The sequence below is a fragment of the Nuphar pumila genome, chromosome 2, assembly GCF_984573655.1.
Source record: "Nuphar pumila chromosome 2, dmNupPumi1.hap1.1, whole genome shotgun sequence".
NCBI lineage: Eukaryota > Viridiplantae > Streptophyta > Magnoliopsida > Nymphaeales > Nymphaeaceae > Nuphar > Nuphar pumila.
The window spans coordinates 111,382,154-111,408,142 of NC_143250.1; the positions used below are offsets into that span (position 1 = coordinate 111,382,154).

The 25,989-nt window shown below is 36.7% G+C and overlaps 1 protein-coding gene across 2 annotated transcripts in view; it reads left to right on the forward strand.

The window, feature by feature from the left end:
- The window catches only part of LOC149846745 (uncharacterized), a 32,628-nt gene that overhangs the window by 824 nt on the left and 5,815 nt on the right, over positions 1-25,989 (forward strand). Inside the window, exons 2-7 of one of the 2 annotated variants that reach the window (XM_089998132.1) lie at positions 1,928-2,004; positions 17,937-18,095; positions 19,018-19,231; positions 24,584-24,670; positions 24,777-24,916; positions 25,827-25,907. In XM_089998132.1, the coding sequence (XP_089854258.1) occupies positions 1,928-2,004; positions 17,937-18,095; positions 19,018-19,231; positions 24,584-24,670; positions 24,777-24,916; positions 25,827-25,907 (758 nt within the window). The remainder of the gene's footprint in view (positions 1-1,927; positions 2,005-17,936; positions 18,096-19,017; positions 19,232-24,583; positions 24,671-24,776; positions 24,917-25,826; positions 25,908-25,989) is intronic. The other variant, XM_089998133.1, reaches the window with a different exon arrangement.

Sequence of the window (25,989 nt, forward strand, 5' to 3'; positions counted from 1 at the left end):
GAAATGCTTTTTACCGAATATCTTTTGTTCTTTGTTGGGTGGTGAAGTTGGATCTCGGAAGCCTGTGCGGGTTGGATTAGCTTCTTGCTTGTAGAACTTAGAATTCAAGCATCTTCTTTGGTATTAATAATTCTGTTTTGAAATTCTGGCTGATTATTCGTGTAATTGCTGACTGTCTATGTTGTTGGAGTTATCTCCGCTAGATTGATCAACGCTTATCTGGAATTTTGGTATCTGTGGGTAAAGAACGTTCTTTGTGGAGGATTTTGTAGTTTGTCCATTTGGAGGGTTCGTTTTTGAAATATGGTAGTCGGTTGATTAATCCATTATCTAGGAGACATGTATATATGTGCTTAATTTCGGTGAGCTGTAACAATGCTGATTAAATCTGTCGACAATAGTTTCGGTGATGTATGCATCTCTATGCCGTTGAGGCCGTAGCTCACATTCGGAATTTTTATCTGGAAGCATGGATTAGATATGATTTGGTTCTCAGGTGGTGCATTTTTGGTTGAAGTTGATTATTGTTCGGAGTTACTCCTTTGAAGCAAATTGGTGGAAGCCAACCGTTAATTGTGGATAGAGCTTCGAGTGACGCAGTTTATCCATTTGAGTTGTATGGCTGAGTAGGGTCCTGGAGCTAATAAATTGTGATTCAAAAGCTTGAAGCTCAGTAGCATAAACTCTTTTTACATAATGTTGTTCTGTGCTCGTTCTTCTGTGATGGTATGTTGAAGAGCTTGGGTGTGCATCTGTGGTGAATCATGGTTTGCGCTGATCATCAGAGAATCAGGCCATTTCTGCTAGTTTTGTTTCTTTTGAAGATGGTGAAAGATTGTGCTCATTAGTGGGATCATTTCACCTGAGTGGTAGGTTTCTGAAGATGACATTTGACAGGAACTGTATTTTAGTCGCCTAGATGGTCTTTCTTTTTCATAGGCAATATGGGGTTAGGCCGATCCCTACCAGTTCATTAATAAGAAAAGGATATACAAGAACAAGATTATAAGTTTTGTACATCTGGGACCCAGTCAGGAGGTTTATCTTTCCAAGTGTGCATGTGACTAGGCATGGCCTACCGTGCTAGCGTAGAGCTATAACTTTATACTTTTTTGGAACATGAATTACCTTAAATCTTTGGAATTGGTACTGGCAGTGTAATACAAATTCATTGATGAAATCAGGACACCCTCTTACTTCAATATAGCTGTTCATGACACAGACAAAGGACAAGAGGCTATAATTATAGTATGTGAAGAATCGATCAGTTGTAAAATTTCAGGGCACCATTCCCACTCTTTACACTACGCAGAATTATCACCTCTTTTCCATCCTGAAAACTGAACATTTCCAAATAAATTCTGCATGGTAAACGTGACCTGCTACTTTGAGTAGCTTAGACTGTAGTTTATAAAAATACAACCATGTTTTTTTTTCAGGGAGGGGTTGGGGGTGGGGGGGATACAACACCCTGCATGACACCATTGAGAGATAGTAGGATGGGTAGAATTAGCTGTGATATGTTAAACATGCTCCATCACAGCAGCAATACGAGTAGAGATCATGGTAGTGTGTGTAATCTGCATTTCTGCACATCCTCAAATATCATTTGGTTGTAGAACACTTGGATCCTGCAATGTGAGCATATGTGTAATGAGGAGATTGACATTTTTGTCCCTGGAAGTGGTATCTTTTGCAAGGTTTACTATGTTAGAAAGAAAGCCCATTTGAGGAGAGTGCAGATCAACATGCTTAATATTTCGTGACCTAAACCTGTAACCTGCATCTATAAATGACGAAGATACTAATTCTTGTACTGGTGATTGTTTTGGTAACTTTGCTGTTAAAATTTCAGGTGGAAGGACTCATTTATTGTGGTTTGGGATGTTATAGTTTTATGATATAGTGATTTTGCTACTATGTGCAGGCAACAATTGGTCACGACAAAGGAGGTATTGCATTTTTCTGGGGTTGGTCATATTGGAGTACATTTGCACTTACTTGGTAAGCATGGGACAACTTGAAAGCATATGAAAATTTTCTTCGTTTTTGATGAAATGTCTGGATTAAGAAACTGGAAACATTCATTTTATGTTGATTAGTTGTGTAGTTTCCTTTTAACTATTGATTTTTTGTCATTATATATATCATTTTTTAACTTGGAAATGGGTGTACATGTTGCTTTAGTTGTCTAGTAAAGGTCATAATGAAAATCTAAAAATTCTTCGTAGCACAGGTTTCACTTTCTGTTTTAAGAACTCTTCAATTTTCTTTTATCTAAAAAAAAGTCAAAGCTATTCTACTTTTGTGATTTTGCAATATCTGCTCCATAAAATCCAGGGCTTTTCAGTTCTTGAAAACGAATTCCACCTTTGACTTCGGAAAGGAAAAAAGAATGGTAGCCATGCCATTCTCTTGTGTCCAAAATTCGTTAGTTTTGATTTTGTTCTTATTTCATAGGTTATAATAAGTTATCAATAAATTAGAAGGCTGATCTATATAAAATTTTAAAATTCCCTGAATGGTATCCAATGGTTGATTACTTTTTATTTTCTGTTATTTTATTGGTCATACTATAAAAAAATTAAAGGCTAATCTAGAATAGTTTTAGAATACCCTGAATGGTATGGAATTCAAAAAGCAGTTCAAAATGCTTAGGCACTATGTAACACAGACTCTTCTAGCAGGGCACCACCCGCACCCGGGCGGGTGCGACACTTTGACAACTTCCTTTGTGTTAGGTTAAGTCAACCACACTGAGGTCCATTTCTATCCAAAGTAGATTCAGTTAACCTCAGAGTTGCCAGTCGAGGAAGCGAGAGTGGGAAGCGATATGGGAAGCAGAAGCGTGAAGTGAGGCACTTCTAAAATTTTAGGAAGCGGGAAGCACGTGACGACTTAGGAGCGAACCGGGAAGCGTCTCGAAAACGACCTAGGAAGCGTATGAGAAGCGACCTAGGAAGCGAACTGAAAGCCACCTAAGAAGCGAAGAAGGAAGTGACATAGGATTCGAATGAGAAGCGAATAAGAATCAAAAGAGAAGCGAAAATGTAATTATATATTTTTATTTTATCAAAAAATAAGATTTATGTCATCATTGATAAAATAAAACATGTATCTAAGATAATAAATAATATAAGTTGTAATCATTTAACAAATGCATCATTTGCAATTTTCAAGCATTTAAAAAATAATACATCAAGAGAAGATCATAATTCACATTCATGTTGCAACCATTTAACAAATAAATGCAAGTACTAAATAATGCATTAAGAAAACTAATAAATTTGATTAAAAAACGTACATTTTTCAATGAAAGAATCAAATGACTTGATTGTTGTAAATCTTGTGATCTCTGCAACATAGAAAATGAGAAATTAATAAACTCAAAAATTACATAGAGATATGGTTACATTTTTGAGCTATAAAGTTCTAAACTGTAAATTATAAGCTATAAAGTTCTAAACTATAAAATTAAAATTAACATAATCCACTACTTCACTTCATCATGCAAGGTTCAAAATAAAAGTACATATCAAATCAACAAAATATTACAAGACCATGACAAAAAAATAACATAAAAGTTTCTAAGTTGGACTACTCCAACTACATCATCAAAAGAATAATTATGAATTCAAGAGTTCATTAATCTGTCATCTTTCTCTTTTCCTTCAAGTCAGTAATAGATCAAGAACTTTCTGCATCATCACATGCTTCTTGTCCTTCACGACCATGCCTTCTCTACTTCTTCCTTCATTTCCTATAATGAATATGTTAAAAAATGAAAATGTTCAAAAACCTTAATTTAAAATATAAAAAATTCATATATGGAAAAAAGTAAAAATAAAAAATACAAGATCAACATACCTTGCCTAGGTCTCCTGTTAAAGAAACGATCAATCCGGCCTTGAGGAACTGATGATCGCTCTTGTATATCTGCAGTTCTACTAGCTTTGTTGGATTGATTTGTATCCTCTTCAACTTCATTTGTACGTATGATTATTGGAGATAATGGAACTCTTAGTTGTGCATCTTTGAGTTTGGATATAAAAATGGTGCTTGATTGTTGTGCACTATCATCCAAATCTCTCCAACGTATGTCCTCTAATCTCAACGTATTTTCTTCTACAATAGGAAGTTCTTGATTGATATCTCATTTTCGACTAGGTCCTTCTTTGTAGCGATTGTTGTACCTTTTTATAACAAGAATATAAAATATGAATCCTAATAAATAATCAATGATAGAAAAAGAAAAAATACCAAAACAAAAGTACAACACAATTTAATTATACCTATCAATTAATCGAAGATTGAAATGAATATACACCAAGGTATCAACACGATCTTCATTGAGCCTATTTCTTTTAACATTGTGAATATAACTATAGGTGCTTCACACTCTTTCTGCAGAAGATGTGCTAATAGGTTGAGATAAAACCTTAATGGCTAATGCTCTCAACTCAGATGTATCACCACCATAAAAATGCCACCAATTAAGCACCGACATTGTATGATTCAATGCATCTATTCTTGTTGCATTTCGGCTAAATCTTCCACTTCTTGATGTAAAAGCCACAAGTTGTAACATATAAAGTGTAGAAGGCTCTTCATTTTCGGTAGATATGACTTCAAGCGCGAGCATTGCACCGTCTAAGATATCATTATCCTTTTCTGCAAAAAAAATGTTTAATAACTATAAAAAGAAAATGCAAATGAAATAATAAAATAATTAAATCATTAAACTTTAAACTTTATTAAATAGATATAATGAAATTTTTACCAGGTGAAACTCGTTTTACTCCTGTTGCTGCTGGGATCTTGAGATACTCGGACTCGTAATATTTTGGAGTAAGCATGTTAGCTAGACTATGGAGAGGCACATTCATTATATCCCATATATTTGAGACAATCTTATGAATCTTTTCATACAAATCTGGTTGTCTTTTTAGATTGTCTTTGATTTTCCCCAATATGTTGTCTATGCCTTCATACACTTCACCAATTATAGAGCCTTCCTGATCACAAAATTTAATCATCTTATATATGGGTTTTGTAATCAATAATGTTAAACATACAGAATCCTAATATTCTTCATCAAGAACAATTGTTTCTGTTGTAATAGCCTTTTTTTTATAGTTTCATTTGTGTATGATTGCTTCCACTCGCTCTATCTATCTGAAATTACTGTGAGCCTCAAGCTCTCCCTCACATCAAGCAAGCACTTCAAAGTAGTATAATGTGAAGCAAACCTTGTTTTTGCCATCTTTATTAGCTCTAATTTTTCATTGCTTCTAAAGATTGCTAATGCTTTTAAATGATTTGTGATATACTTCACAATTTCTTTACTCTGCAAATATGTTTCTCACAACCAATGAAACTCATGCATCAAATCCTTAAAGATCAAATTAAGTGTGTGCACAACACAAGGTGACCAAAAAATATACTTATACGTTTGTTTTAATTTCTTTACCTGCTAACTTGCAATTTGCTGCATTGTCTGTAATCACTTGCACTACATTAGAAGGCCCCACAAATTTAAATCCCGTCTTCAAAAACTCGACAATGTTTGCAGCTGACTGTTGTATATTAGAAAAATCGCTTGCATATAAGAACATCGAGCCAAAACAATTTGATGCAAGCATATTATTAAGAGTTTGTTCTAGATATTTGTCCAACCGTCTGAGACAATGGAAACTCCAAACTCCTAAAACTTTTCTCGAAATTCATTTAACTCTCTGTGAACACACTCTTTCTCATTGTCAAGCAACGTTGTTTGCGCTTTTTCATATGATGGGGGTTTATATCCAGACACTTTTCTAACTGCAGATATCATCTCTTCCCAATATGGTGATCGAAGCACATTGAAAGGTATGCTATTTGCATATAAAAATTTGATACTTTTATGTTCTACATCATCTCTTTTTACCTTTTTAAAGGTATCACGAATATCAATTGTGTTTCGGGTTCCACTAGATGATGTAATCATACTAGGCTTCTTCGGTTTATCAATTCTTGATCTCCTCAACTCAAATGCACTTGATGAAACCTCCACTCGTCGAACTTGCCTCTTATTTTTTCTTGTCGATTCTACATTTTTTGCAACTACAGGAGAAAAGGCAATCCCAACACTTTGTCCCTTTGGAGATCCCATGAGATGTGTAAAAACTCGAGTATATGACCCATGATAAATAATTTTGCAGTGACCGCACATAAAAACCTGGGTTCCACCTTGCTTTCTTTGCCCACTCTTCTTTTGTTTCAATACATGGCGTCACAGGACAATTGTTTTATGCATGCTAGGTGGTTCATCATTTTGGTCATCTTCATAATAATAGTCATCCAAGTTATATTTTTCTTCATCTTCTTCATCAAAACAATTTTCTTTTCTGTCCTCAAACTGATATGGACAATTAGAAGACCCCTTGCCCTTTCTTGCATTGTCATTCCCAATACCACTAGACTATTCATACTCCAAATTACAAAAATAATCATCATCGTCATCATAATTGTCATGATCGTAGTTTGTGATGGTCATTAGTGAAGCAAAGTGAAAAGACGTAGCCATTCACGTCTGGAGATCCAGACCCAATTCGTTTTATCTATTTTAACAAATGCTCATTAATGGCATGTTGTAATTTTAGTATTGTCTGTAATGGGTATTTTCGTACCCTAATTTCTGTACATGAGTTTACTTAATGTAAAGCACGAAGAGCCGACCCTATTGGGGTTTCTCCTGCATCCATCAGAGCTTCTCTCTCCTCTCTCATTCTTTTCTTAGATGGTATCAGAGTAGTGATCCTCTCTAAGGTCTCAGTCGAAGGTATTTCTTCTCTTACTCCTTTTCAGCCAACGTATTCCTTTCTTTTTTGCATATTCCTATTCTTTGACGTACTCCTTTTTCAGCCAACGTATTCCTATTCTCTTTCTTTCTGCATATTTTCTTTTCTATTTCTAAAATCTGAATCCTATCTCTTTCTATTTCTAAAATCTGAATCTGCATATTCCAGCCAACATATTCTTCTAAAATCTGAATCCTATCCTTTTCTTACTCCTACTAGCCAACGTATTTCTCTGTGCAAGTTTCAATATATTTTTCTATTCTCTATTTCTTACTCGTTATCCTCTTTGACGTGTTTTCATATCACGTCTATATTGTTTCTTCTTTTCTTCAGAAAGACAAGGTCAGATTTAGAGATTTCTATCTGAGTAAAACATCAGATCTCTTTTTGGGTTTCCTTTCCTATTTGTTTTTCTTTTTGAAAGGAAAAGCACATTATATTTAAATAATGTGTTCTTGTTTGCATTTCATTGACAAACTTTTATTCAGATCGTTTTGCTGCATAACCTCAGTTTCTGCCTCGCGTAAAAAAAAAGGCAACCGAGTTCTCTGAAACTTGTTCTTAGTTCTGATTCAAAGTCTTGCTTTCACCTTCAATTGCCTATGAATTCTTTTTATGTTTCTCAATCTGGCCTCTCTTCCAACTTTCTTAGCCAACTTGTATCTGAAAAAATGAACAACTCCAATTTTCTCACTTGGAAAAGACAAATCATCCCATTTATAAGAAGTCAGGACCTTTTTGGACACCTAGATGGCTCTGTTTCTGTTCCTCCAGAGTTCATATCACAAGATGGCAAGACTGGGGAGGGTGACACTTCCATTACCTTTGTCAGAAATCCAGAATATATATCCTGAATGAAGCGAGATCAGGTTTTGGTTGCCTACATCACTTCCACGCTGTCACAGGAGGTGCTTGTGGCAATCCCAGATGACTACACAGCTATGCAGCTATGGCATCGTCTTGTTCAAACGTATTCTCAAGTCTCCTAAGCTAAAGTTTTATTTTTAAAGAAAGAGTTTCAAATGCTGAGAAATGACTCCATGACTGTCATGGAGTATTTAAACAAAATGAAGACTATCACATATCAGTTGGCGATTGTGGGTTGCACGATCAATGACAAAGATATGGTGCAACAAACCTTGAGCGGGCTGGGACCCGATTATCATATGATGGTTACTTCCTTGCTGTGTCTGCCAGACTTACCTACATTTGAAGATCTCTGCACTAAGCTCTTACAGTATGAAATGACTTTGAAAGGATTCTCTGAAGGTAATCACAACCCCAGTGGAGCACACAATGTTCTTGCCACCGAAGTTAACTATGGTCGAGGACGTGGCAAGTATGAATCTCGAGAAAGGGAAGGTCAAGAGAGGAATGGACAAGGAGCTCGTGGAATATTACCTACTCCTAGTATGCCTCCTAATCTGCAAAGACAAAGAACAATACCTACCTGCTTTCTCTGTAACAAAAAGGAGTACATAAAGGCAAATTGCTGGTTTAACCCGCAAAATAGAGGAAAACAATTGGAGACAAGAAAGAGAACAGATACATTAAGAATAGTGGAGAAGTCAAAGAACTGTTGTTATCTGTCTTGGCTGAATTGAACATCAAATAGAATGATCAAGGCACTTGGTATGTTGATTCTGGTGCAGCTACTCATGTCACTAGTGATGCTGGTAAGCTCCTAAATCTTGTTCCTTATGTTGGTAGAAATAGTATAGGCACAGGAGATGGGTCTCATCATCATATTTCGCACATTGGAAATTCTGTAATTCCTATGCCCCACTCTTCTCTTGCTCTTTCAAAATGTCATTCATGCTCCTAATATCAAGAAAAATATTGTTTCTGTATCTAAGCTTGTTGATGACATTAATGCTTCAGTTGAGTTTTGATGCAGAGCACGTCCCATACCCAACATCACACAACCATGTTTCGAGTTTGGGTCCGGACCCGAGACCCGAATCCAACCAAACCCTTTTAAATAACCCAACTTAGGGTTGTGTGTGGGATAGAGAATTCAGAATTGCAGCAGCCGTCCCTTTCTTTTCAACAACAGTTTCCTTTTTCCTTTTCAGCATATTTTTTTATTCCTCTTTGGTCTTCTTTCTGTCAGCTGGTTTTCTTTTTCACGTTGAATTCAGCCAGACCCCTTGATTGCTTTTGTCCTTTTGTATTTGTTTTTCTTCCATCTGAGCATTTATTTATTGCAGCAGCCTCCCATTAGCCTCATACTTTACTGTTTCCTTTTCTTCCATGTTATTTCTTTTCACTGTTTGATTAAATTGTTTTTTTTTAATAAAGCAACCACCGTTCTTTCTACGGTAATCCTTATTATTATTCCTCTGTTATCGTTTCCTGTGGGCCTTTCTTTTATTTTTGTTTCCTGTGGCAGCATTCGTTATTATCCATTTTCCCACGTTATTCCTCATTCTTCATTGTAGTACGTTACTTTTGATAATGGACTTAAGGAGGATCGACTTCCATTGATTATTTTGTGGTTTCACGACTGTTGTGCATTGGAGAACCATCGTCAATGTTGGCACCCGACAACCAACATCATCAACCCCACTTAATGTGACTGCTTCAAATTCCTCGCTACATCACAGCGATCGGAATATCCAATCTCCACGCTGCCTAACTTGCTGCACCAAAGTGCATCCCGGGGTCCAGTCTCCACCCTGTGTCAAAGAGTGTCAATACAACACTCATTAACGTGAAGGCCACGACTCCCTCGCTGCATCAAATGGTATCAGAGCCAGGTTCCTCCTTCGTCAACGACATGTCGCAAGAAGCGAGGAACGGTCCTACGAGCAAAAAGATGCGAGAGAAGATCATGAAGCGGATGCTCGACATGTTGACGGAAATGCAGGAAGATATGCTATGCCTAGAAAAGGAGGTAGCCGGTCTGTCAAAGCGCATGGATGGGGTCGAAGCACGATTAGGTGCGCTTGAATCCAAGGTGAATGCGCACGTAGTGCCGTTGAATCAGTTAGGCGCGCACACGATCCACCCTGTTGATACTATCGTCGTCAATCCAGCCCCGGTGACACTCCAACAAACATCGCGACATGAAGCTGTGGAAGAAACTCTGCACAAGGATGCAGGTTGCTACAGTTCTCCCCGTCTGGTACCTTCCCTCCATCTCGAATCAGCAGCGACCTTGGGTCGCCCATGTCCAGGTACCCTCCAACCGAACTATCAAGGTGCGAATGCACCCCAACAATGGCAGCGAGCCCCTGCGACTGCATCGCAGGGCTTGCGTAGGGATGTCGGTCGCGCGACCATCCAGCAGGTGGTGTCATGTCCATCATGGTTTCTTGATGCATTCAATTATGCCATTTCAACAAATATGGACGTCTTAAATTTGTGTATTGGTGGACCTGATTACTTAGACTTTCCATTGGTCGAAACGGGTTGGGAGTTGACTGCAAATAATATTATTATGGTTTCGACAATTGAGAATGACGGGTCTCTTTACGGAACATTGAACACTCCAGCAATGATTGATCTTTTGAAGCCGTTTGGGTTTGCCTTTGGGAACAAGATCCTGAATGGGGATTTCTCTATGGACGGTGAGCAGAACCACTATGCATTCGGGGCAGATATAGTGAAGTTTTAAGGAGGTGGTCCAGTTTTTGGTAAGTATGCTTGTATTGTTGGAATTCTAGCCAAACCCTTAAGACCGTGTGCGGGAGGGACAAAAATTCAGCTTATGCTTCTAGGGAGTGCCATAGCAGATGCTACAGACGATCAATTTTAAAATAAATCTACAGACTTTGATTTGGAGTCGTCCAAGAATATCGCTACAGGTTGCCTATTGTCAATGTCTCTGATTTATATGCATATCATGGTGACAACAAGTTGTCAGAGCCAACTTCTTCCCAACTCGGAGAGAATGATGCAGAGCACGTCCCATACCCAACATCACACATCCGTGTTTCGAGTTTGGGTCCGGACCCGAGACCCGAATCCAACCAAACCCTTTTAAATAACCCAACTTAGGGTTGCATGCAGGATAGAGAATTCAGAATTGCAGCAGCCGTCCCTTTCTTTTCAGCAGCAGTTTCCTTTTTCCTTTTCAGCATATTTTTTTTATTCCTCTTTGGTCTTCTTTCTGTCAGCTGGTTTTCTTTTTCACGTTGAATTCAGCCAGACCCCTTGATTGCTTTTGTCGTTTTGTATTTGTTTTTCTTCCATCTGAGCATTTATTTATTGCAGCAGCCTCCCATTAGCCTCATACTTTACTGTTTCCTTTTCTTCCATGTTATTTCTTTTCACTGTTTGATTAATTTTTTTTTTTAATAAAGCAACCACCGTTCTTTCTACGGTAATCCTTATTATTATTCCTCTGTTATCATTTCCTGTGGGCCTTTCTTTTATTTTTGTTTCCTGTGGCAGCAATCGTTATTATCCATTTTCCCACGTTATTCCTCATTCTTCATTGTAGTACATTACTTTTGATAATGGACTTAAGGAGGATCGACTTTCATTGATTATTTTGTGATTTCACGACTGTTGTGCATTGGAGAACCATCGTCAATGTTGGCACTCGACAACCAACATCGTCAGCCCCACTTAACGTGACTGCTTCAAATTCCTCGCTACATCACAGCGATCGGAATATCCAATCTCCACGCTGCCTAACTTGCTGCACCCAAGTGCATCCCGGGGTCCGGTCTCCACCCTGTGTCAAAGAGTGTCAACACAACACTCATTAACGTGAAGGCCACGGCTCCCTCACTGCATCAAGTTTACTCCTTTTTCTGTTTGTGTTAAGGACCTTCACACGAGGGAAACGTTCGCTGAAGGAAAACGTCAAGGGAATATGTATGTGTTTCAAGAGAATCCTTTCTCTCGTGTTCAACTTGCTGACTCCATCTTGAAGCTCACATCATCATCTTCAGTTCCTTCTGATAGTATTTTTAATCTTTCTGAATGTATTGAGCCAAATCTTTGGCATGGTCGTCTGGGTCATTGTAGTAGTCGCTTTATTGATAAGCTTGTTTCAAGTAGTCTTATTCCCAAGTCAAGTCTGAATTTATGTGTCAAAAATAAAAAAATGTTCTAGTTGTCTTCAGTGTAAGAGTCATGTTCTTCCATTTCATTCCATTAATAAAAGAGTTTCAAGACCATTTGAAATCATATGTTCTGATGTTTGGGGTCCGACTTCAGTTTCTTCAATGTCATGGCACTAGATATTATCTCATCTTTGTTGATAGCTATTCTCGATATACATAGATCTTCTTTATGAAAAGTAAATCTGTTTCAGAATTTTCATTCCTTTATTCAAAATCAATTCTCTGAGAATTTTGTTTCCAATGTGATGGAGGGGGTGAATTCTCTTTAAATGACTTTATTAGTTTCCTCCAAACAAATGGGATAAGGAGGCAAGTGTCTTTCCCTCATACACCTCAACAAAATGAGATTGCTGAACGGAAGCATCACCATATTATCGAGAGTGCAAAGAGCATGACAGTAATCTTCCAGTTTCCTTCTGGACAAAGGCTTTTCATACACCAGTCCATGAACATCTTGGAAAACAAATCACCCTATTTCTCTTTGCATAGTGTGCATCCAAATTGTCATGATTTGCGTGTATTCGGGTGTGTATGTTATGTTCATGTTGACAGTTCAATGCGGCACAATTTTCAGGATAAGGTTTTAAAGTGCAGATTTGTTGGGTATGCTGATGATTACAAAGGGTACAAATGCTATGATCGTGTGAGCAAGCACATTTAAATATCCAGAAATGTTGTGTTTGACGAATCAAATTTTGGTCATAGTGCTGACACTCCTCCAAAAATTGAAGTTTATCATCCTTGGTTGAACTAAGATCTCTTTTCTAGTATTAATGATGTCTGTTCTTCTGAATGTAATAAAAGAGGTGAGGGAAATATATCAACTACTGCACAAAAAACTCAGGAAAGTGTGATTTCTGAACCACCGTCGGCTCCCGAAAAGTATAAGGGCATTGTTTACTCTAGACGTGAGAAGGAGATACCTCTCAACTCTAATCAGGAGCAGAATTCTGCTTCTGCTTCCATTCAATCACCTGTTCACAAAAGATCTACCCGATCTCGACACCCAATTGATAGGTGGGTTAGTTATGAGAACTTCACAATAGATTTTCAACTCTTCTTAGCCTCTCTCAGCAAGGAAGATCAACCCACAACATTTTATCAAACAATAAATTCTAAGAGATGGATTGAGGCCATGAACAAAGAAATGGAGGCTCTTCATGAATGTGACACTTGGGATATTGTTCCCAGACCACACAATCGAAATGTGGTTGGGTCAAAGTGGGTGTATACGATAAAGTATAAGACAGATGGCACTATCGAGCGATACAAAGCTAGACTGGTTGCAAAATGCTTCACACAGGAGCAAGGACAAGACTATGATGAGACCTTCAGCCAATCGTGAAAATGGGCACTATCCGCATCATACTAACATTGGCTGTTGAACATCAGTGGACTCTCAGTTAACTGGACGTGAAAAATGCGTTTCTACATGGAACTCTGAAGGAGGAAGTGTACATGGAGCAGCCCACTGGGTATACAGAAGAGAACTGTAAAGAATACGTGTGCAGGTTAAAGAGAGCTATATATGGTCTGAAGCAGGCGTCTCGATCTTGGTTTGATAGTTTTTCGATTGAAGTTGAAAAATATGGTTTTAGTCGATCTCTTCTTGACCATTCTATTTTCATATTCAAATGCAAAGAGATAGTTACCTTGTTATTGATATATGTTGATGACATTATCATTACAGTTTACTCTAATGAACATATTGAACAAGTTAAAGAACTTCTGAACCATAGATTCAAGATGAAGGATCTTGGTAAGCTATGATACTTTCTTGGAGTAGAAGTTGACAGGACTCCTGAATGCATGACACTTACTCAACATAAGTATACCGTTGATGTTCTTAGCAAGGCAGGTATGACAGATTGCAAGCCTCTAAGCACACCTAGTGTACTTTATCAGAAACTCAGTTCCCAAGAGGGAGATTTGTATGAGGATCCTACAGGATATCGCAGGATAGTAAGAATGCTTCAGTATCTTACCTTCACTCGGCCTGACATTGTGTATTCTGTCAATCAGGTATCTCAGTTTATGCATGAACCACATATTGGACATATGAAAGCAGTTAAACGCATTCTTCGATATTTGAAAGGAACTATTGGAGATGGTCTTCTGTACAAAAAAGTATGCATGACTATCACATTCATGAACTTTTTACTTACACAGATGCAGATTGGGCAGGCGACCCAGATGAGCGTAGGTCAGTCTCAGGGTACTGTATTTTTATTGGCTTAAATATTGTCTCCTCGAGCAGTAGGAAGCAAAAGACCATAGCCAGCTCGAGCACATAAGCTGAATATAGATCAATGACAGCTGCTACAGTTGAAGTAACATGGATCAGACACCTGTTGACAAAAGTAGGAGAATCGATTTCTAAAAGCATTCTCTTGTGTGATAATCAAAGCGCTATCAACATGTCATTCAATCCTATTTACCACAATTGCTGACTTGTTTACAAAAGGACTTATCAAGGATAGATTCTGGATGTTAAAAGACAAGTTGTTCATAATTCAAAACCATGTACAACTTGAGGGAGGGTGAAAAGACGTAGCCATTCACGTTTGTGATCCAGACCCAATTCGTTTTATCTATTTTAACACATGCTCATTAATGGCATGTTGTAATTTTAGTATTGTCTGTAATGGGTATTTTCGTAGTACATGAGTTTACTTAATGTAAAGCAAGAAGAGCCGACCCTATTGGGGTTTCTCCTACAACCATCAAAGCTTCTCTCTCCTCTCTCGTTCTTTTTTTAGAGAAAGAACATGAAAATATACCTGTATCATTAAAGTATAAAAATCAGTCTAAAACACTTTAAAAAAGCTATTATTAACGACAAAGGATGTTGAGTGAAGAACACAAATCATTACTCTCATAATTTACCAATTACTAAAAAAAAAAATAAACATCATTTAAGAAGGTGAAACCGTGAAATATCTATGATTCTATATCTTAAACACCAAAAATAAACAACCAGTAGATATCTTAAACACCAAAAATAAAAAATTAAACTCGAAGCTGTGTTACCATAAGAGAAGAAACTTGTTTTCTATTGAAAATACTTTTCTTTTTTTCACTTTGAATTGATTATGCTTTGTTTTAGATTTTCCTTATGAGATCTTCCATGTGATAAACAAATATTTTTTGGACGGAGAAAGATGGGGGTTAGGCAAACCGAATTGAGATCACGGGAGTGGTTAAATGACATGGCCAATCACATGACAACATTGCATGGGGCCCCACATGAAATGCTATCATCTGATTGGCTATGACACTTATTCATGACACATAGCCACTCCCTGGATCTCTACCTGTAATACAATTATACCCTTGGGCTATGTCACATGGGTGCGGGTGCGGGGATTCGGCACTTCCAAAAAAACTGGGTGCGGGGGTGCGACATGGGCAAAAATGTAAAATATATATATATATATATATCATGTATAGTGTATATGTATGAATGTATGGTAGCTGTTAAGGTCCATGACATTTATGCCCAACTTACTTTTTACCATTTTTTTATCTTATATGGTTGTCCCCAAAGATGAAAGTGATGAGTTGTGGAGCCTGATTCATTGTTTTTGCCCTTGCAGGAAGGGGGGTCCGGGGGCTCCCCCCGGCGCGGGTCCCGGTCAACGCACCTAGGGTCGGGTTGACCACACCCGGTGCCGCACCCGCGTCTAGCCGAATCCCTGTGACATAGCCATTGGGGTTCAAATTTGCAACATCCCCAATACAAGGTGACTAACTGCTCATGCCAAACAAGCGGAGCCCCTCCTAGGTCATGTGATAAACATATTAACATAAACAAAACTTCTTCTTTTTTTTTATTATTATTATATTTTACTTCACCTATGGCAGTTAGGTCTCTGCGCCTGTGGCAGTTTCTTTGAGTAAAATTAAAAAAAATATATAATATATACAAAATATATATTTTTTAAGTATAATATACAAGAGATATAAATTTTATGTATAAATAATATGGGATGCTTTTACATGAGCAAAAAGCTCGTGTTTGACTTGTCTCAGTTAGGGATTAGCCGATCTCGAGCTCAACTTCGGCCAAATAGGAACCCAAAGTCACGAGCTCAATACATTGGTAAATGAGCAGAGCCCAAACATGCCCTGTTGGAACGCCGATCACCCAAAGTCACGAGCCCAAACGAGATCGGTTGTGTCTCGGCCGAGATCAGTCGTATCAAAACATTTGGAACGTCGATCACCCAAAATCTCAACGCTTGAGGTGAGCAATAGAGAGCCTAAAGCCCTCCATGGATCAAAATTCAAAACCCACCCCACTCTGTGTCGTCAGGCAGCAAGGGGGGCTCTCGGCCGACGATCGGTCCACGACTTAGGCGTCAGTGGATGAGAGGAGAGAGAATCGAAATAGAGAGAGAAGAGAGCGTACCTGAATAGAGACATCGTCGGAAGTCGGTGGAGGTGGTCGCCGGTCGTCGGACGTCAACAGAGGAGGAGGTCGCCGATGGCCGAAAATGAGAGAGAGAGAGAGAGAGAGAGAGAGAGAGAGAGAGAGAGAGAGAGAGAGAGAGAGAGAGAGAGTTGGGTGAAAAAACAAAAAACCTAAGTTTCATTTTTTTTATTTTCACGATTTCTTTTAAAATGTCCATTTTGCCCTTATTCAAAAAATATTTTCTTTAATTTTTTTGTTTTTCACGTGTTAAAATTCTTTTTTAAGAAGGGCAAACTGGACATTTTAAAAAATGCATCACGCTTCCCTTAAAAGGGGATGCGTCCCCTTTTAAAGGGGGATACACTTCCCTTTAAAGGGGGACGCACTTCCTATATTATGCATGCGCTTCCCCACGCGTTTCAGAAGCGCCGTGTTTTGCGCTTCCGAAGCGCGTCTCGGGGAAGCACACTTCCCCTAGTGCATGCGTATTTCCGGTAACTTTGGTTAACCCTAATCAAGTCCATTTTTATCTATATTATATATATAAATACATAAATGCACACACATACATGTAGTGTTAACTTAAATCTGTTAAAAATTATATATATATATATATATATATATATATATATACTCCCTGCAGCCCCGCACCTAAGTTTTTTTAAAGTGCTGCATCCGCATCCGCACCCACACCTATGTGACATAGCTTAGGCATGAGATAGAAGGCTTCTTCACCTGAGTGTTTGAATAAACGCTAACCCCATTGTTGACCTACAACAAACTTGACTCAATTCACTTGCTAAGTCACTTTCTCATGGGTCTCCTGGCCCCACATGAATGGACCAAAAGAAAACCTCTTGGATTGTCAGTGCTTATAAATTACATCAACCTGAACATGATCCACGTCGGATCAATGTGGCCCAATCTGCAGTTCACTGCATGGAAGGTCCCCTAATACCTTTACTGCACTGTCTTAATTCTCTTTGAGCTATATCACATGGACATGCGCAAAAGGACGTGGGGCATACCATTTTTGTGTAGTTCTATCATATGTTAAAACTAGGGGACACAAGGGAGTGAATTGGAGTATCACTGTCACATAGCTTTTGAGGCAGGTGGCCTCTTGTCACATTCATGCATATGGCTTCTGTGGCATTTTCTAAATAATTTTTATCAAACAAATTTAATGATGACAGTCTACCATGCCTTCCTGTGTCTCTGAATTTATTATGCTGGCTTATGGTTAATTGGATAAATGGGCCTTTAAGGCAAAGCAATGTGCTTCATATTTGTGGCAGACTGTTTGGGAATATTTTGTATTAGTCTGTTTCCATGAAGTATTCAGAATGGACATGCGATTTGGGTTTAAATTCCACACTGTAGTTTTTGGCAATATGACGTGGTAATTTTATATAGGTTGAGTGATCGATTTGTGCTTCGGACTATGTGCATTAATTTCAATGTTACTATTCAGAGTAATTTGTTGCGAAGTGTGTAAAACATTTTCTTCATTGCCATACTTCTTTGATTATGGTAGTTTTTCTAAGCTTCACGTCTTTTGTTTCATATTCCTTATAGTTCATATCATGGTATTTGTCTAAGCAGGGCTGTGGTGCCCACTATCCAGGGTTACGAAGATGCAGGAGACTTCACAGTGACAGAGAGACTAAAGACCAGTGTACATGGGAACCTTGTCTTTTATCTTAGTGTTGGTTCAATTGGTCTTTTTGGACTTGTTCTACTCATTATCATGCACAAAAACTGGTAAGATTTTAATATTTATTCCTTGTTCTTTTCTTTCTTTTCCTGGCGACGTGGATGGTGTTGAGTCATTGTTTTTCTCTATCTATGTTTCTTTTTTTTCCATTATGAAGTATAATATGTGTGTGCTAATTCTTCACATTGATTCTCTTTTCTGAAAGTTTCTTAGTTTTTCATTGCAAGTGGTGGTGTTGCAGACATGCATCTTTTTTTTTCTTTCCCTTTGTAAAAAAATTTCTGCTTACATTGCTGCATAACCTTTTGAAACTGGCCCATGATAATATCTTCTTAGTTTATTTATTTTTGAAGCTTATTACCTGGAGATTCCTAGATAATAAATACAAATGGAAACACAGGCTTATGGTTATCTAGAATCTGATTAAAGTTTCTGTTGGGTGAGATGGATTAACTTGTTTTTGTGAAATATTATTTCCATAATGACTAAAATTTAAAACTTATTTTGTTTCCTAAGTTGATGGTAGTTTTGATGTGGGATATTCTAGACTAATCATGCCTTTCCTTTTTCCACCTAAAGAGAATGTGGCCGAGAGTAATCTTGGGTTACTGAACTCTAGGAAAACAGGAATGCTTGCAATAGATTATTTTTTTGTTTTGTAAATGGACGTTGAAACATGAATTTCAAACAGTGGCTCTTGGGAACTGTCCTGTTGTCTGTTTTTATTTGGCTTGTCTATATGTAAGTGTTAAGTGATTTAATTTCACTGGCCTGATCTTTCATAATTCATAAACTTGTGAAAGTTTCATATAGTTGTTTGTACGTTTTCTGTGGCAGGACACCACTTGGGATATGTGTATTGCCATCACCTGGTTGCATAAGATATCTTGAAGCTGTGTGATGTAGTTCTAGGTCAAAGTATTGTAGTACTTGTGTTCTCATCTGATGAATGATTTGTCTGAAATGCAGGGGAGGAGGGGTTGTTGGCTTGGCTATGGCATGTTCCAATACCTTTGGGCTTGTTACTGGTGCTTTTCTTTTGGGATTTGGGTTAAGTGAGATACCAAAGAGCATTTGGAGGAATGCAAACTGGGTAACTCGTCAGAAAGTTCTTTCCCATCGAGTTGCTAAAATGGCAGTGAATCTTGACAATGCCCACCAAGATTTGTCTAATGCAATCATAGTAAGTAGTGTGTCTTGCTCAGTGTAGAAACTAATTTTGTTATATTATGTTGTCTCTTGATCTGTTAACTAGTTGATTATGAAAGTGGTTCTCTTTAGGTAGGCTATGACTACACACATGATACTATTCATTCATAGCAAGTTTGCCATACATTGGTGACGTCTGTAATGAAACAAGGAGTCTTCACACACCTCACTCAAGAGACACAAATCACACCTACAAATGGTCCAAAGCACAAAAACCACTAAGTGCTTATGAAGAATGCAATCACAAAGTGCACATGCAGAAGTCCACTATGGGACAATCCAAAAAGCATTAAGGCTTACACAAGCACAAGAGTGCATACAATATCAAAAGAGAGACAACACTTAAAAATAATGAATTTATTCTTCAAGAAGTTTTAAAGAAGCTTACAAATACGAGGGGCCTTAAGCCCTTATTTATAGACAAGAAGAGGCCAAGAGGGAGGCTCCAAATAGACATTGGAAGGATCACAACGGTCATATTTGTGACTTTTGGGAGTACTCCTAACGACTATATGGAGGCATTTTACAAGAATGCCCATACACAAAGAGCTAAAATACAAAAAAGTAAAAGAAGAACAAAAAAAATATTTTCCAACATGTACAAAATGACCAAAATGCCCCTGATGGGCAACCTAAATTACATTATTAATTATAGTTATATATATAATTATGTATGAAATTATACATATAACTTAACACCTCCCCTCAAACTCACGGTGATGTAACCATAAGTTTGCAAATACAAAAGATCCAGTCTTTGAAAGTCTTCAGTTTCCATCATGTTTCTTCGTTAGTTCCTTCCTTTAAAGGGTCTATAAAGTCTTCAATATTTCTGCTCAATCATTTGCTCAAAATCGGCTCTTTAATACTTGAGAACCTGTAAATAGATCAACAAGCCAAATATCCCAACTATACAAAAGAACATATATATCACAAAAACAAAGAACATTTTAAAATATTATTTGTTCAAAAAATATATTGATATTATGGAAGGAGGCATGTTCATAAATCATAAATCACTTTAAACATTCATGAAAACATTCACGGAAACATGCACAATACTCCAATACTCCAAAATGAGAAAGTAAAACTTATTAGGAAAACTTCACAGTCATGCATAAGAGGTGTAAAACTCAAGAAATAGCCAATAAAAAAGTTAACTTTAGGATAATCAAAACATATTTATTAAGAAAAAGCACATTAACGCATGCACGACATGAAATAGGATTTGTCGAGTAATATTAATACCATGAATAAATGACTCACAAAAGGTGTTTAACTCATAAACTTTCACAAAGAAGAGTATTTGACTCATAAATAGATTTTCTTTTGAGAACATGTTATTTTTACACAGCGGAAGATACAAAATGTAATGTGTTTAAATCATTCAATATAGGTTAAGATGAGACAAATATGGCAGGCATGGATAAATCAAACATTATGTTTTAGAAGCAACTAATGCATGTATGAATGAATCATGAAATAGTTTAGAGCCAATGAAAGAGTCACTTATGGACCAATTACAATAAGATTTTCCAAGAGATAAGAGATTTAAAATTTCACAAATATCATGAAATAATATTTTGTAAATAATAATATAAATGCAAAGCATACAATGTAACCAATCATGAGTTTAATGCAAAATGCATGAAAATATTTCAATAACCATTTTTCATAAGGATAAATGAGTAGTAAAAATTCAGAAATTTTTGTGGAGAGATTAAAAAATTTCATATACCACAATGAATGATGTTTGAAAATCTCAACAATAGTTCGATCATCACAAACAATCACCTTAATAGACCTCTAAACTTCAAAATTTAAGTGTATCAACTACTAGAACAAGAACACAATTACAAATTTCAGCAACAATCATCTTTGTGACCATGCATAGGCAATGCAGGGCTCCATGACAATACACATTAAGAGATTAATCATAGATGTCAACAACAATCATCTCTGTGACCATGCACATGTAATACATCAACAAGAATAATCTCTGTGACCATGCACAAGCAATACAGGGCTCTCTGACAGTACAAAACAATTACAATCCACAAGTGCATATAACTCATCTTATAAATGATTGCAAAACTATAAATAACATCAATTTCAACGGGTGCACGTAACTCACCACATCGATAATCCAAAATTTCTTAAACAACATCAGTTTCAATGAGTGCACATAACTCACCACACTGATAAACAACGTCTCTTGTCTACATAAAGTGACACTTAAATAAAAGCCATAAAAAGGATAAGTCACTTGAGGTAAAAAAGCTTGTAATGGAAACACACTAATGTCACAAAAAAGAATATCAATTTTAACAATCCTCGAAACACCATGGTTTCAAACAATAGATTGCCATCACAGATAAATAGAGTTATAAGCATCCATAATAATAACAATAGCCAATCAACAAATGAGTAATACTCACAAATCTAAAGATCAATCAACCGTCAGTTAGAGCCAAACCACAAGTTGACAGTCTAAAGTTACATAAAACGAGGTGCACACAACTCACCCCAACAGACATCTCTGAACAAATGACCCAGCCAAGAGAATGATGCATCATATAAAATTCTTTGATGGACAATCCCAATGCCACAAAAGGCAATACATACTCACATAAGCCAATTTCCAAATAGGTGAGTTCATATCAAATATCAGATTTGAAAAAGCAAGTTTCAAATCAAGTCCAATAAATTTAGGTAAAAACCTTGTCAAAATTTGTGCAATCATATGCACACAAGATATTAATTTATTAATTTTCATAAACCTTGTAAGTAAAGTCTATCAAGGTTACATCAATAACAATGAATAACGAGTATGACCAATATAAACAAGCTATATATAGAGATAGCTCAATCTAGATTATAAGTCTATTATGAAACAACAATGGTATACAACATAAAAGGAGCCAAAACTTACAAAGGTTCTCAACGAATCATACACAAGACCAAGAGCATACCCAAACACAATCAATTATGGATACTCTCAAAGAGATTAAAATTCATGCATATCCAATAATCTAATAACTTTAAGGCCACATAAAATCCACTATAATATTTAACATTTTATAAATGACAAAAACTATTAATCAAGAAAATTAGTGTTCATTAAAGATCCAAGTGGACAAGCACAACAAGTATCCATTAGGGGCACACCAACAAAGCCCACAAAGGGGCACCCATAAAAGGCTCAAGATGAAAATTTCATTTGTTCAACAAAAAAAGAGGCATAAAAAACATATAATCATAATAATTAGAGTCCTTAAGAAACCGCATACTTAGTACATAATTTTTAATATATTATAGGAATATACAAAAATAATCATAAAGACATTAATATACCCACAGTATACTTTGAATTAATCTATGTCACACGGACTCGGCTCCAAGGTCGCCGCACCCGCGTCGACACGCACCGACACGGGTGCGGAAACGGGTGCGGCTCGGACTCGGTCAACCCGACCCTGGGTCTGGTCAACGCACCCAGGGTCATTTTGGTCCATTTTTTGGTTTTTTTTTTTTGAATTTTTTTTTTTGAAATTTTCTGGGCTACAGCTGTAAGGAAAAAAACCCATCACAACTAAAAAACCTGTACACTTTCAAGTTTTAAGTACAGAATGGGCACAACTCAAGTTTTTTGTGGTTTTTTCCTGTATGAAGAAAGTGAATTATTACAGTGTATGAAGAAAGTGCCCAAAAGTGAATTATTCCTGTATGAAGAAAGTGTACAGAATGCCTTCACAACTCATCACCTGTCCCCTAATGGGCACAACTTTGACCGAGTCTTATATATATATATATATATATATATATATATATATATATATATATATATATATATTTTTAATATATATATAGCCGAGTCCCCGTGTCCAAATTTTTTGAAATTGCGCCGCACCCGTGTCGCACCCGCACCCGCACCCATGTGACATAGGAATTAATATACAAGAAAATGAAAGTCTCCAAAGATTTTCACCAATGAAAGGAAACAAGGTCCTCTAAAAGATATTTACCAAAACAACAAAGTGGATACTCAAAGAGTTCCACCAAAGTATCAAAAGAACATTCACAAGCCACAAAATGGGTTCACACTAAGTCACCATAAATGGACACTCAAAAGAGTTCCACTAAAATACCAAAAAGAATACTCAAAGAACCACAAAAAGGTTCACTCACAAACACCCACTAAAGGGGTACAAGAAAAAAAAACAAGAGATTGATTTTATTGATCATAACACATGTAAGAAGCATTAACTTATTTTAAAAAACTCTACATAGATTTTAAAGAACATGCCTTGGCATATTGTAAGAGAGAGAGAGAAACATATAGACAACACAACCTCTTGGGCACCACAATCACCACGATCACACGGGTACCACGATCACACCTCAAAGGTCCAAGAATACCCTCACTCTGATACCATGTAATGAAACAAGTAGTCTTCACATACCTCACTCAAGAGATACAAATCACACCCACAAATGGTCCAAAGCACAAAAAACACTAAGGGCTTATAAAGAACGCAATCACAAAATGCTCATGCACAAGCCACTATAGGACAATTCAAAAAGCACCAAGTCTTACACAAGCATAAAAATACATACAATATAAAAAAAGAGACAACACTTAAAAATAATGAAGTTATTCATCAAGGAGTTTCAAAGAAGCTTACAAATACAAGGGGCCTTAAGCCCTTATTTATAGACAAGAGGGAGACTCCAAATAGACGTTGGGAGGTTCCCAACGACTATATGAAGGAATTTTACAAGAATACCCATACACAAAGAGATAAAATACAAAAAATTAAAAGAAGAAGAATAAAGAAACATCTATTTTCTAACATGTACAAAATGACCAGAATGCCCCTGGTGGGCAACCTAAATTACATTATTAATTATAGTTTTGTTTTGGGATGAAGGCGTAGTTGTTGTATATATATAAAACTTAACAACGTTATTATATGCTTATTTTATTAACTTCAGAATTTGAACTTAGTCATGGAGTTGTTCGTCTTCCTAACCCATAAAATAATGAGGATGGGAATGAAATTAGAAATGCTACACGACAACATGGTACAGGTGTCCAATTTATAGAAACTTCCCTCTATATAAACAACTTCCTTTGATATAAAGAATTAGCTCAACTTGGAATCTTCATAACTGGACTTTGATCTCATGCATGATGATCAATTACTGTTGTTTTTTGTCATAATGTAACAGAATTTTTTCTAGCCATTGCAATATACTTTGAGAAACTTTTGCACTTTATTCTATTTTCTTGAATTGTATAGTCACTTCTGGCTTTTTGTGTTAGATTGCTCAAGCAACATCAAATCAGATGTCAAAGCGTGACCCGTTGAAGCCCTATATGGATGTTATTGATGATATGTTGTGTCAGATGGTACTTGTATCACCTATATATAAAGTTTCTTCATAATATTTTTGACTGATTGAGACAGTGCAATTGTTTTCTCTGAACTACTTTTATGGTTTCCTGTTTCATTTAGTTTAGAGAAGATCCAGGTTTCAAACCAACAGGAGGCAGATTAGGGGAAAGTGACATGGACTATGATGCTGATGAAAAGTCAATGGCTACGCTCAGAAGGCAACTTAGAAGAGCTCAGGAAGAATACTATCGGTATAAAAGGTATCTCACATCCAAAATGGCTATACTATGATTTTTGTGATTGTTAACTTTCTGTAAACACCCTTCTTTCTTCATGGATCTTCTTTGTGATAGCAAGTCTAATTGCATCTCATACTGTCTTAGCAAGAAACTGTACCCTGTATTTGCAATTCGTGTGCATGAAAAGAAAGAACTTTGTACTCATTAGTTTGTCAACATTTGGGAAACATAGTTTTCCAGCAGATACTTGAGGATGTGTTGCTTATGGCAGCACTTTTTTTGTACCATTATATATTGGATTCTATTGTCAGTTCAAATAATGAACTTGCTGTATGATTAATGCCTCTGCTGTGTGCATAATGTGGTGATAAAAATATTTCAAAGAAGCTATATCATTCTTCATTTGTCCTCTCATCTAGTTGTTTCACAGAAATGTCATATTTATTGAAATATTAGAGTGCTTTAAAATGATTATATATGTAGAAGAAAAATGCAAATTTAAGGCATTGATTGTTTTAGGGGTTTGACAAAGCAGTTTCCTTCTTGCTATTTGTATTGGCCACTTGCTCTTCTCGGTTTCCTTATTGCTTTGTGTAATTGATTTCTTTTTCTCCCACTTATTTTATGATGTCATTAATTTCTTGCTACATATTTCTCACCATTCTTCATGAGCTTGCACTAAAAGTTTAATTACTTGAATTATGGTTAAGATATTGATGCTTGAATCTGATCATTATGTGAACTACATACTTCATGCAATACTATTGAAAAAAAGACTAGTTTTGATCAGGTATCCTGGATGTATAATTGAGGTTCTTTTGAGTTCAGATATCACTATGTTATTGTGAGAATTATATGAATTGCAATCATATTTTATACTTGTAAGCCTGTTTCATGCACTTTTCATTGTCCGCTGTCAATATTCTTGCAGTGAATACATGACATATGTCACCGAGGCCCTAGAATTGGAAGACACTATAAAAAATTATGAAGGCGGGGTTGCTTCAGGATGGTGTGTTTCTTGCTTGTCTGTTTCCCTTCCGTTGCTTTTTCTTTCATGTCTGTGGTGCCTTGGCCGAGGATTGATTTATTAG